This window comes from Emys orbicularis, chromosome 1 (genome assembly GCF_028017835.1).
Source record: "Emys orbicularis isolate rEmyOrb1 chromosome 1, rEmyOrb1.hap1, whole genome shotgun sequence".
Lineage (NCBI taxonomy): Eukaryota > Metazoa > Chordata > Testudines > Emydidae > Emys > Emys orbicularis.
In genome coordinates, this window is record NC_088683.1 from 19,471,138 (window position 1) to 19,484,967 (window position 13,830).

The 13,830-nt window shown below is 43.0% G+C and overlaps 1 protein-coding gene across 1 annotated transcript in view; it reads right to left on the reverse strand.

Annotated features, from left to right (window-relative positions):
• Positions 1 to 13,830, reverse strand: part of DMTF1 (cyclin D binding myb like transcription factor 1) — a 67,899-nt gene that overhangs the window by 16,452 nt on the left and 37,617 nt on the right. Inside the window, exons 10-12 of the mRNA XM_065418053.1 lie at positions 11,454 to 11,682; positions 9,737 to 9,888; positions 1,933 to 2,148 (exon numbers count right to left, since the gene is read on the reverse strand). Of these exons, the coding sequence (XP_065274125.1) occupies positions 1,933 to 2,148; positions 9,737 to 9,888; positions 11,454 to 11,682 (597 nt within the window). The remainder of the gene's footprint in view (positions 1 to 1,932; positions 2,149 to 9,736; positions 9,889 to 11,453; positions 11,683 to 13,830) is intronic.

Sequence of the window (13,830 nt, forward strand, 5' to 3'; positions counted from 1 at the left end):
ACCATTCCCTCCATAAACTTATCAAGCCTAATCTTGAAGCCAGAAAGGTCTTTCGCCCCCACCGTTTCCCTCGGAAGGCTGTTCCAAAATTTCACCCCTCTGACGGTTAGAAACCTTCTTCTAATTTCAAGCCTAAACTTCCCCACGGCCAGTTTATATCCATTCGTTCTCGTGTCCACATTACTACTGAGCTGAAATAATTCCTCTCCCTCCTTGGTATTAATCCCTTTGATATATTTAAAGAGAGCAATCATATCCCCCCTCAGCCTTCTTTTGGTTAGGCTAAACAAACCGAGCTCCTCGAGTCTCCTTTCATAGGAAAGGTTTTCCATTCCTCGTATCATCCTAGTGGCCCTTCTCTGTACCCGTTCCAGTTTGAGTTCATCCTTTTTAAACATAGGAGACCAGAACTGCACACAGTACTCCAAATGAGGTCTCACCAGCGCCTTGTATAACGGAAGCAGCACCTCCCTGTCCCTACTAGAAATACCTCGCCTAACGCATCCCAAAATCGCATTAGCTTTTTTCACAGCCACGTCACATTGCCGACTCATAGTCATCCTGCGATCAACCAGGACTCCGAGGTCCTTCTCCTCCTCCGTCACTTCCAACCTATGCGTCCCTAACTTATAACTAAAATTCTTATTAGTCATCCCTAAATGCATCACCTTACACTTCTCACTATTAAATCTCATCCTATTATTGTTACTCCAATTTACAAGGTCATCCAAGTCTCCCTGCAGAATATCCCGATCCTTCTCCGAATTGGCAATACCTCCCAACTTTGTGTCATCCGCAAACTTTATCAGCCCACTCCTACATTCGGTTCCGAGGTCAGTAACGAATAGATTGAATAAAATCGGACCCAAAACCGAACCTTGAGGAACCCCACTGATGACCTCCGTCCAACCCGACAGTTCACCTTTCAGTACTACCCGCTGCAGTCTCCCCTTTAACCAGTTCTTTATCCACCTCTGGAATTTCATATCGATCCCCATCTTTTCCAATTTACCCAATAATTCCTCAGTCCTGTCCTATAGCCACAAGATCTGAGTGGCACTCAGAACTAAATTCTGTAAGATACTTTCATTTATTCATCATCTTTAGGGCCCTACTAAATTCACGGTCCATTTTGGTCAATTTCACGGTCATACGATTTTTAAAATAGTAAATTTCATGATTTCAGCTATTTAAATCTGAAATTTCACGGTGTTGTAACTGTAGGGATCCTGACCCAAAAAGTTGTGCAGGGATCACAAGATTACTGTAGGGGGGGTTGCGATACTGCTACCTTGACTTCTGCACTGCTGCTGGTAGGGGCGCTGCCTTCAGAGCTGGGCAGCTGGAGAGCAGTGGCTGCTGGCCAGGAGCCCAGTTCTGAAGGCAGAGCCACCGCCAGCAGCAGCGCAGAAGTAAGGGTGGCATTGTACGGTATTGCCACCCTTACTTCTGCACTGCTGCCTGCAGAGCTGGGCCCTCAGTCAGCAGCTGTCACTCTGTGGCCACCCAGCTCTGAAGGCAGCAGCGCAGAAGTAAGGGTGGCATGGTATGGTATAACCACCGTTACTTCTGCACTGCTGCTGGCGGGGCGCTGCCTTCAGAACTGGGTGCCCGGCCAACAGCCACTGCCCTCCGGCTGCCCAGCTCTGAAGGCAGCGCAGATATAAGGGTGGCAATAATTCGACCCCCTAAAATAACCATGTGACCTCTGTCCCTGCAACTCCCTTTTGGGTCAGGACCCCCAATTTGAGAAACGCTGGTCTCCCCCGTGAAGTCTGTATAACATAGGGTAAAAGCACACAAAAGACCAGATTTCACGGTCCGTGATGCGTTTTTCATGGCCGTGAATTTGGTAGGGCCCTAATCATCTTAAAACAAGAAACCTTTAGGTTTTATTACAGGACATAACAAATATGAGTTTCAACTACTTACAGACATGAGTAATCTGGACTGGAATCTGCAAAGCTGCCATAGGACTCGGAGAGTTGCCTGCATTCTCTTCCAAGTGAGCCACTCGAATCTGTACGTGCTGAACCCCTGAATTGGAATGAGCGTTTGATAACCCACTTCCAGATTTGTTTTCCGAAAGCTGGTGCCCTGGGTTGTTTTTTTGGTTCTCATGCAGCTGTTTAAGACCTTTTATTAGCACTGAGGAAGAAAAAGAAAATTCATTCTCAAACATGCTGAAGAGGGGCATTTGGAATCAACACTGTGCATCAGATCTCTGAGAAAGATCTAAACTGAGGGTCTCACTTGTTGGACTCTTTGTAACTTCAAGAGCCCCTGGGGTTTGAGAGAGCATGTGCTGCTGGTGGGGAAAGTAATCAAAGCCATCCAAGTAGAGCATCACTGATTTTTCACCCCAAAGGGAGCACTCGCTGGAATAGGGACAAGAGTAAGTGCTCCCCTGTTGAGGTATACATTAAGCGCCCAGAGAACAGAACAGGACCACAAACTCTTAACCAGAGGGCTTCTCTTACTGCTGCCCTTGAAAACTAGTTACCAGCCCCATCCCATTATGTTTTCAGTGGCTGTGGGTGAGGCATGTGTCCATACGAAATGGGGACCTTCCTGAGCATTTACAGCATAAACATATTTCGACAACAGTTCAGGCTCATGCTTCTTTGATCTGCCTAGCTAAAGCCAGAGCCATTGTTCATTGACTTGCAACAAAGACCATGTGTCAAATCTCTCAAATGATTAAAGGCCAGAGAGGAATTGGGAGGGAGACCCTGAGCAGGGAGATCGAGCATGTAAGAAAGACTGGAAATGCTGCAAGGCCAGGACACCACTAATCTTGTGAGAGACCATGCAGCCTTCCATATGAAGCCCAGCTTTGCTTTTTTCAGTTGAGCCCCTGACAAGATGATGCTTTTTCAAGAAGACATCACAGCCAGCATGGACCCTGGGAGAATGAGATGTATGTCTGCTTTGCAGACTTGTCATCTGAAGAGGAGAACCTTATCAGAATTGTTTGCACAAACAAGTTGAGTGCAATCGCTGGTACTTCTTATGGGAGAAAGAAGCCAAAGGATAGATAGAGGCCAGCATCAGATAGATCAATCAGCAGAACGGACAGGAAAGTGGTCTACATTAACCATGGATTTGTTAGTGTCTGGTAATTCCTACCTGTCTGCGTTCTCCATCTTTTGTTCTCCTTGTGTCTCATTCATCTCTTTCTCTGCCTTTTGCTTTCCTTTCCATCTGACTTTCTCCCTGTTCTTCTTTCACTCTTTCCCTGTTTCTCTGTCTGTTCCTCTCCATCTAAATATTTGTTTAAACCCAAAACTCCAATCTAAATTCTCTCTCTCTTTCTATCCTTCTAACAACAATCCTTCTGAACTAGAGGGTGTTTTATGCTGGCATGTGTTAAAAAAGATCAGCCTCCATTCCAGCTCTGCCTAGGGAAGTAGGCTACTATGACACAGAGGCCCATTGGTGATTCACTACTTTGTGTCAGCAACTCCTATCAGGCCCGACAAACTTGCTTCCCTAACACACTGCTGTCATAGAATTTATCTATAAAAATGTTGTGTGAAGTATCAAACAAAAGCTGGTGACTCACTGGTCATTACTATCATTGTGAAATGTATGCCTTCAAACTATAGGAATTATGGGTAGTTACTGATATTATGCTTTAAAGTCTGTAACCAAACAAAGGGAGAATCTGGTTTCTTCCAGACTGGAGGGAAGGTAGCTATCTCCTGGTCTCCAACGTAAATTAAGCATTGTGGAACCAACACAAAAGAAGCTCCATTTGCTATTAAGACAACAGGAAAAACAGGTTGGGGGGGATGCAAATTCAACATGACAGCACACAGGAGAACAAGCAACAGGGAGGGCACTTGCATAGGACACACTTCAAAGGTTTACTGGCTTATAAAAGGAAAGAAAAAGTACCCCTTTTGTTATCTATTTACAGAGGAAACCCCTTTGATGGTGTAGGGGGTCAGGGTATTCTTGAAAATCTGGATCCTGGTTATGACAGAAAATCAGCAAGTGCTGCAGAAAAGCTTAAGTGACAGATTGTTTTAGACAAGGATTGTAGCCTAAATTTTAGTCTCCAGAAAGTGTGTTTTACTTTTGTTTTATTTGTAACCATTTTTGCTTCCATTATTCTTTCTCAGTACTCACTTGAATCTGTGTTCTTTGTTAATAAACTTATATTTGTTTCCACCACAAACAGGTTACAGTGCAGAGTTGTTATAAAGGACAAAAAATATAAAATATTTGTATACTAAAATTGCATATTAAAATTTTAAAAATATAATTAGGAAGGTCAAAAAAGAATTTGAAGAACAGCTAGCCAAAGACTCAAAAAGTAATAGCAATTTTTTTTTCAGTGCATCAGAAGCAGGAAGCCTGCTAAACAACCAGTGGGGCCACTGGACGATCGAGATGATAAAGGAGCACTCAAGGACGATAAGGCCATTGCAGAGAAACTAAATGAATTCTTTGCATCGGTCTTCATGGTTGAGGATGTGAGTGAGATTCCCAAACCTGAGCTATTCTTTTTAGGTGACATATCTGAGGCACTGTCCCAGATTGAGGTTTCATTAGAGGAGGTTTTGGAACAAATTGATGAACTAAACAGTAATAAGTTACCAGGACCAGATGCTATTCACCCAAGTGTTCTGAAGGAACTCAAATATGAAACTGCAGGACTACTAACTGTAGTCTGTAACCTGTCATTTAAATCAGCTTCTGTACCAAATGACTAGAGGATAGCTAATGTGATGCCAATTTTTAAAAAGGGCTCCAGAGGAGACCTTGGCAATTACAGGCCGGTAGGCCTGACTTCAGTACCAGGCAAACTGGTTGAAACTATAGTAAAGAACAAAATTATCAGACACATAGATGACATAATTTGTTGGGGAATAGTCAATGTGGTTTCTGTAAAGGAAAATCATGCCTTACTAATCTACTAGAATTCTTTGAGAGGGTCAACAAGCATGTGGACCAGGGGGATCCAGTGGATATAGTGTATTTAGATTTTCAGAAAGCCTTTGACAAGATCCCTCACCAAAGGTTCTTAAGCAAAGTAGGCAGTCATGGGATAAGAGGGAAGGTTCTCTCAGGGACTAGTAACAGGTTAAAAGATAGGAAACAAAGGGTAGGAATAAATGGTCAGTTTTCAGAATGGAGAGGTAAATAGTGGTGTCCCCCAGGGGGTCTGTACTGGGCCCAGTCCTATTTAACATACTCATAAATGATCTGGAAAAAGGGGTAAACAGTGAGGTGGCAAAATTTGCAGATGATACAAAACTACTCAAGATAGTTAAGTCCCAGAAAGACTGCAAAGAGCTACAAAAGGATCTCTCAAAACTGGGTGACTGGGCAACAAAATGGCAGATGAAATTCAATGTTGATAAATGCAAAGTAATGCATATTGGAAAACATACTCCCAACTATACATATAAAATAATGGGGTCTAAATTAGCTGTTACCACTCAAGAAAGAGATTTTGGAGTCATTGTGAATAGTTCTCTGAAAACATCCACTCAATGTGCAGCGGCAGTCAAAAAAGCGAACAGAATGTTGGGAATCACTAAGAAAGGGAGAGATAATAAGACAGAAAACATCATATTGCCTCTATATAAATCCATGATACGCCCACATCTTGAATACTGTGTGCAGATATGGTTATCTGATCTCAAAAAAGGTATATTGGACTTAGAAAAGGGCAACAAAAATGATTAGGGGTATGGAACAGCTGCTGTATGAGGAGAGATTAATAAGACTGGGACTTTTCAGCTTGGAAATGAGATGACTAAGGGGGGATATAATAGAAGTCTATAAAATAATGACTGATGTGGAGAAAGTAAATAAGGAAGTGTTATTTACTCCTTCTCATAACACAAGAACTAGGGACCACCACATGAAATTAACAGGCAGCAGGTTTAAAACAAACAAAAGGAAGTATTTTTTCATACAACGCACAGACAGTCTGTGGAACTCTTTGCCAGAGGATGTTGTGAAGGCCAAGACTATAACAGGGTTCAAAAAAGAACTAGATAAGTTCATGGAGGATAGGTCCATCAACAGCTATTAGCCAGGATGGGCAGGGATGGTGTGTCTAGCTTCTGTTTGCCAGAAGTTGGGAATGGGCAACAGGGGATGAATCACTTGATGATTACTTGTTCTGTTCGTTCCCTCTGGAGCACCTGGCATTGGCCACTGTCGGAAGACAGGATACTGGGCTAGATGGACCTTTGATCTGACCCAGTATGGCTGTTCTTATGACATAATCCTGAACTGTAACCTTCCACCTGTGTGAACACTGTCTCTTTGGGGACAGTTTACCTGGTAATTACTGTGAATGTTCAGTGGCAGGGGCTAGACACTACCAGGGGATGCTTCTGGGGAGTCTGGGCACAGGGGTATACTAAGTATTAACATGCAAGGCAAAATACAGGCTGGCAGAGTCCTGTGGAGTTTGTGGTGTCAGGGAACTGACACACAAGTGTCACAGCTACACACCCCTTTCCCCAGGACATTTCAACAAATCATATCCGAACCCTGGCACTCTAGTCTTTGTGTGGTACACTGCTATCAGGTCTTGATGGGGTGGGGGAGTTGGCTCTAGTAGCAGGATGGAATAGGAATTGGATATCCTCAGTTCTATTTTTGGCTCTAAAAGGGAAGTAGGATCTAGTTGTTAGAGTAGGCAGGACTGGAAGTCAGGATTACTGGGCTCTATCCACAGCTCTGAGTGGGCTGTGGTGTCTAGAGGTTAGACATAGGATTAGAATTCAGGGCTTCAGTTATGACACTGGCTCTTTACCATGGCTTTCTCTGATCATTGCATAGGCCAGTGCCATCAGATCTGGATGTTGTTTCTTGAGAAAAACTCAAACACATGCACACACCATTTTCCCATCTCATTTTCTAAAGTACATGCAGTTCTAAGCATGGATCTGAGTCCAGGAGAGAGAGTCAACACCCAACTGAAGTGGTTGGGATGAGGAAGGCTCAGTGCTCTCACTGCTGCTGTTATGGTTAAGCAGAACATTACTGCAGATACAGAGCAGAGCCTAACACAGGCATTGGAGTGATCCCAGGCTCAGGCAGAGTTTACCTTTTAAAATACAAAGTCCTGTACTCATGTTTTTCTCTACCTCTTTCATTCTCTCCTTTCTGTTTTCCTGTCCACCCTTAAAAGCTGTTTTCTTTAGCATGATGGGGAGGATGTATTTTTGGATGAACGTAATTGTTTAAATGCAGACACAATTTTGAACTCAAGGGTGTTGGCACATACTAGAGGGCAGCAGGGTTGCAAGAAATAGGCAACATGGATTTGTTAAGAAAAAATCATGCCAAACCAACCTAATTTCCTTATTTGGCAGGGTTACTGGCCTAGTGCATAGGGAAGAAGCTGTGGACATGATCTATCTTGATTTTGACATAGTCCCACGTGACATTCTCATAACCAAACTAAGGAAATGTGCTCTAGATGAAATGACTGTAAGGAGGATGCACAACTGGTTGACAGACCATACTCAAAGAGTAGTTAGCAATGGTTCGCTGTCAAACTTGGAGGGTGTATCTAGTGGAGTTGCGCAGGGGTCAGTCCTGGGTTCAGTACTATTCAATACCTTCATTAATGACTTGGATAACAGAGCAGAGAGTATGCTTATAAAATTTGTGAATGATACCAAGCTGGGAGGGGTTGTAAGCACCTTGGAGGACAGAATTAGAATTCAAAACAGCTGTGACAAACTGGAGAATTGGTCTGAAATCAACAAGCTGAAATTCAGTAAAGACAAGAGCAAAGTACTACACTTAGAAAAAAAAAATCAAACATACAACTACAAAATGGGGAATAAGTAGGTGGTAGTACTGCTGAAAAGGACCTGGGGGTTATAATGGATCTCATATTGAATATGAGTCAAAAATATGATGCAGTTGCCAAAAGGGCTACTATCATCGTGGGGTTTATAAACAGGAATGTCATATGCAAGATATGAGAGGTAACTGTCCCACTCAACTCAGCATTGCTAAGGCCTCAGCTGGAGTACTGTGTGCAGTTCTGAGTGCCACACTTTAAGAAAAGATACGGACAAACTGGAGTCCAGAAGAGAGCAAGAAAAATGATAAAAGGTTTAGAAAACCTGACCTATGAAGAAAGGTTAAAAAAAGCTGAGTATGTTTAGTCTTAAAAAAAAAAAAAAAAGAAGATGAGGGGGGACCTGATAATCTTCAAGTATGTTAAGGGCTGTTATAGAGAGGTTTGTGATCAATTGTTCTCCATGTCCACTAAAGGTAGGATAAGAAGTAATCAGCTTAATCTGCAGCAAGAGAGTTTAGGTTAGATATTCAGGAAAACTTTCTAACTATAAGGACAATTAAGTACTGGAATAGGCTTCCAAGGGAGGTTGTGAAATCCCCGTCATTGGAGGTTTTTAAGAACAGGTTGGACAAATACTTGTCAGGGATGATCTAGGTCTACTTGGTCCTGCCTAGGAGTTGAGGGCTGGACTAGACGACTTCGAGGTCCCTCCCAACCCTACATTTCTATGATTCTATGAATTTGTGAAGCAACAATATGTATCTCTATTTAGAGAGAGGTCAACACATTAGTCAGCTTTTAGTTCATACCCAGAAAAAAAAATTATAAATATTAAACCTCTGTGCAAACTCAATTTCTCAGGAATCTATAACATTTTAGCATGTTTGAAAAATAAGTACATAATAAACAAGCTACAGAAACCCCAAATTTGGAGTATTTGTTTAAAAAAATACTGCATTTTTCAAAGTTACAATCAAACAATTCCTAGTGTCATAATTTGCATATAACATTGCAAAGAGAAATAAAATGTTCTCCCACCCTTGCAGAAGATGGGGGCAGACTAGTTCAAGAGGTTGCAGGACAGAAAGGATCAGTGCAATTGGGAAAAGCTCCAAAACACCAGATTCACCCTCCAATCCCACAGTGTAAACTTTCTACTGCATCTGTGGTAAAGCGGCACATGGCTCCTAGAAAGCCACCCATCCTCCCTTCTTGTTCCCGCTGTGATCCCTAGTGCAACTAGCTGTGGGAGCAGCTGACATGTACAGGGTTGCAGGCCCAGGCCTTTGCTTTTCTGACACTCAATTCAGTCTTCAGTGATACCAGTGGATATTCTCCACCCTGGGCAGCAAATAGCCTTCTGTCTGGTGAGTGGGGAATTGGAAGGGGGACTGTAGCCTGTTGATTCATTTTGTCTATTTAGATTGTAAACTATCTAAGGCAGGGACGCTCTTACTATAGGTTTGTACAGCACCAAGCCCAGTGGGGCCCCACTGGTGGTTGTGGCCTCTAAGCATTCCTGTCATACAAATAATAAATACTAATAATTGTCATAGGCAGGTATCCATTTACCAACACAACTCCTACCACAACTGGCATCCTGCTGGAAGCTTTTACAGCGAGAGCAAGGTCTGAACAAATGAGCATGGAGACTGAATTAGCCTCTCACTCAAGCAATCGCCCCTCCCGCCCACCACAGGGATAAAGGACATTAGCAGGCAGACAGCAGTGGGGAAGCTTACACTGTCTTTCTCTGTCCCTGCTCTGTTGACAATCAGGAGTCAAGCCCAGGGCTACCAATGTGGCATCTTTCATAATTACTAAGTTCACAATTTTTTAAAGTCATAACTCCATTTAGGGGTAACAATACCTATTCCTGGGGGACCTGTGAAGCAGACTTTCTGAAGACTTTACAGAAGAGAACAAAATGTGTAATTAATACATTACCAGGGAATGAAACATCTTTGTGGTTTGCAATCTGTCTTTTAATTGTCCACCATTTACTCCGAAGCCACTGTGGTGAGCGGACACTGCTCCATCCTTCAGCCAGTAGATCCCAATTGATTTCATTTTCATCGGACACCTCAAGCTCTGCTATCCTGGCAGGGTTATAGAAAAAAAGGAATCTGTCAGAAGCTGCCTTCAGGCCTTTAAGGGACGTTAGACATCTTTGCTTAAGAATGGATTTAGGCTTCCAAGGCTCCATGCTGCCAGATGTCAAGCAAATCACAGATGTCAGATGGATTAGACCTATTAACTCATCCAGTCCATCTCCCTGCCAATGCAGGTTGTTCTTCCTCCTAGTGCTCTGTCCAGACTAATTTTAAATCTCCCAAGCAATGGTGCTTGCAACACTTCTCTTGGGAAACTATTCCCCTAATACATCTCCTGGGCAGGAAATACTTCCTGATATTCAGCCTAAGCTTTCACTCTCTTAATTTCATCCCATCACTCCTAGTTATACTCTTCTTTTACCCTAAATAACATCCATCTCTCCTTAGGTTGGACTTATGTCTCCCCTTAGATTTCTCTTAGGTAAGTTATACATAGTTAACTATTTAAAACTTTCCTCAAAAACAATCCCTGCAGGTTCTTCAGAGCAGGGATTGTCTTCATATATGTTAGCAAATATCTAGCACCCTGTGGGCTCTACTACAATCTGTAGGAATAATCATCATCCCTGAATTCCCTTCAATTTGTACAATATGCTGGGGAAGGGTTTTTCCCTGTAAGCTGCTAAAGCCCTCTTCATAGACCAAGTAGTTGTACTGACTGTACCTGCTAGCTAAAGGAACAATCCTAAAGGGATGAATTATGAATGACTGGACAGACTGTGAGAGACTAAATGCATCAATACTATTTGCACACCAGTACTAAGAAACATAACCAGGATGTATTGTAATTTACAATTAGTCAGGTTAATCATTTTGAATGTATGTCATAAAGCAGTGACTAGTGCGCTGTAAATCATGTTTGGATTCTCTGCCTGTCTCTCCCTTTTATCGCCATCCAAGAAAATTATCAAATCATAATGAAAAATTGACTGGCTGAAAAATCTGAGTTAAAAGTATTCAAAACAGAAGAGGAACTGAATGGCTCAGAAGGTTTCTAGTGGACTATTGAGCCTTTCACCACTTGGTTATCAGTTCAACTCTAACTCAGGTAGGGACCAAAGGTGGTGCAAACTGGTGGCCTACATGAAATGAAATTGTGGTCTCAGTTTAGTTCCTTGTGGACATGCGTCCACATCACAGAAACCACCACCACACTTGACCCTCGTTGGCAATCTCAGCAGAGAGGCCAAGGACTGAATGGGCATGGAGACTGAACTACCCTCCAGTTCAGGGTTGAAGCGCATTGGTGGGGCAGTGTGTGGGAAGCTTGCACGGTCGCTGCCTGTGCTGTACCTGTTCTGTGGAATAATAGAAGACTTCAGTCTCCAGGGCTTTCAATCTGACACCTTTCACGAGCACTAAAATTCACTAAAAAAACAAAAACAAAAATAATGTTCAATATGAAATCTCTGGGAAGTTTGAACACAGCAGCCATTTTTGGCGTGTTCTTGAGATCTCTTAGTGACTGGGAAATCAGCAAAAGGGACCCCAATGGAATTCTACTACTGTCACTTTTTTACTATGAAACTTTTTAAACTGAGAACACAAACCTCAAGATTAGATTTATTTCATCCTCCTTAGTCCACTCAGTTCCGCCACTCTGTTTCCAGTTCAGATAGTTAAGCCATTTGGAGCGGCATTGCTTTTCAGAGCGTGTTCCGACCCGTTCTGCCACAGCAGCCCACGATACCCCTTGTGTGACAATGTCACCTGGCTCCGTGCTGGTTAGCTCATGTACCACTTCTGCTAGCCTCTTTTCTTCTTCTTCTGTCCATTTTCCTAACAAAATAAAGGACAAAAACATGCAAGTTAACCAACAGTACAAGCCATCTTAATCTGAATAGCAGATATGGAACCATACAACATTTTGTGATTGGAAGCAGCACTACAATTTTCAGGAGTTTAACCACTTGCATAACTGTGACGCTCTGTACCTCAGGGGAACACCCAGGACTCCCATGTTCATCCTTGTAAAATAATTGTGTGGTATCCAATGCAAAGTTTGTCATGTCGGGTGTCTCCAGAAGGCTCATGATGCATTGAGCATTGTTGTTACAGTAATGTTATAGGTTATAATTTCATGTATATAGTTATGAGGCTGAAAATGTATCCTCATGGCTTAAAGTAAGCCCAGCCAAAAAACTCTCCAAGAACAGAGAGGCAATTCACACCTCATCAGGGCATGTATAGGACAAACCCAGCCCAGCCTCACATGAACAAAGGACGTTGGCCTAGGCAACAACAAAAGGATCTGTTAGACTCTCAAGTGAGTCACCGCCTTTCCTTTGGTCAGTTTGGGACTGCAATGAGATAATGCTCACCTGACTCTGAATGGGGGAGAGCAGAGGCAAAGCCAAGAGGGAATAAAGGACATAATAAAAGGGACAGACATATGCCATGCTCTTCCTCTCTCTTCCACCTACATCTACAGACACCACACTAAGTGACTGAAGTGCTGATCAAAGGGGAGAGCCTGGCTGAAGAGCAACCAGCCAGCCTGTGGTGAGACACATCTAAGTTTGTAAGGGCACCGAAAGTGTTAAGATCAGCTTAAAATGTGTTTTGCTTTTATTTCATTTGACCAAATCTGACTTGTTATGTTTTGACTTATAATCACTTAAAATCTATCTTCATAGTTAATGAATTTGTTTGCTTATTCTACCTGAAGCAGTGCGTTTGGTTTCATCATGTCAGAGGCTCCCCTTGGGATAACAAGTCTGGTACATATCAATTTCTTTGTTAAATTGACGAACTCATATAAGCTTGCAGTGTTCAGCGGGCATAACGGGACACTGCAAGATGGAGGTTCCTTGGGTTGTGTCTGGGACTGGAGATATTGGCCAGTGTCATTCGGTTGCACAATCCAAGGAGCAGCTTACATGCCAGAGGCTGTGCGTGAACAGCCCAAGAGAGAGGGTTCTCACAGCAGAGCAGGGTAAGGCTGGCTCCCAGAGTCAAGGATTGGAGTGACCTAGCAGATCACCGGTCCAGATAACACCAGAGGGGAACGTCACAATAACCTCAAACAGTCATAGTGTCCTGGACTAATATAGGAGTTGCCCTATGTACTAGGTACATCCCTTTGACGGTCAGATGTTCCAACAGTACATCATTAACTCATTCAAATGCTTGTTGGTCCACTGCAGCAGGGAAAGAGTTAATTGTTTAAAGGCAACATCTTTGCCCCTGTGAGCAATAAGAATGGGAATATTCAGATCTATACTGAGAAAACCAAGCATACTCTGTTCTAGTTATCATCATCCTCCCCCTCATTCAGGTTCCTTCCTCCACTACTTATTTATTTGTATGCCCATCAGCACAGTATGTTAGTGCTCTCCTTAATCAAACAAGACACTGCTTCCTCAGAAATACTAGGAGACATACCATATCCCAACTAACAGATGGGAAGCCTCACAATCTCCCACTACGAATCTTTACACCCCTACATCAAGCCACTTCTAGCTCAATGCTAGTTTTTCTGCACACACAGCCTCATCTTCCAGTGTGACTGGTCTGCCCAAAGATGCTCCTGGCCTGACACAAGAATCAGGAACTGGCAGAGGGTGGGATGATAAGTCTTATCAAGAGTGCGAGAATGAGCAGATAAGCAGGTACCAGCAGACAGGTCAGGAGAGACTCGCTTCCAAGAGTCTTTCCCAGTCTCACGTCCTAGTGGCCAAGAACTCTCTTTTGGTACATCCAGGAGCCCCGCTGAGCTCCCCTCCCCCAGGAGACTTCACACCTGGAAATTAGGTCACCAGTTAGCTACCTCAGTTAGGAGTTACACACCTGGCGATTAGCCAAGTTGTAAAGGTTTGAATTCTGATTCACAAATGTTTTTACAACTTTAATTCCACAAGTCTCTCTGGCAAAAATATAATTTCCATGAAACAGTGACAGTGGTGAAGCAAAGAAACCCAGCCATGA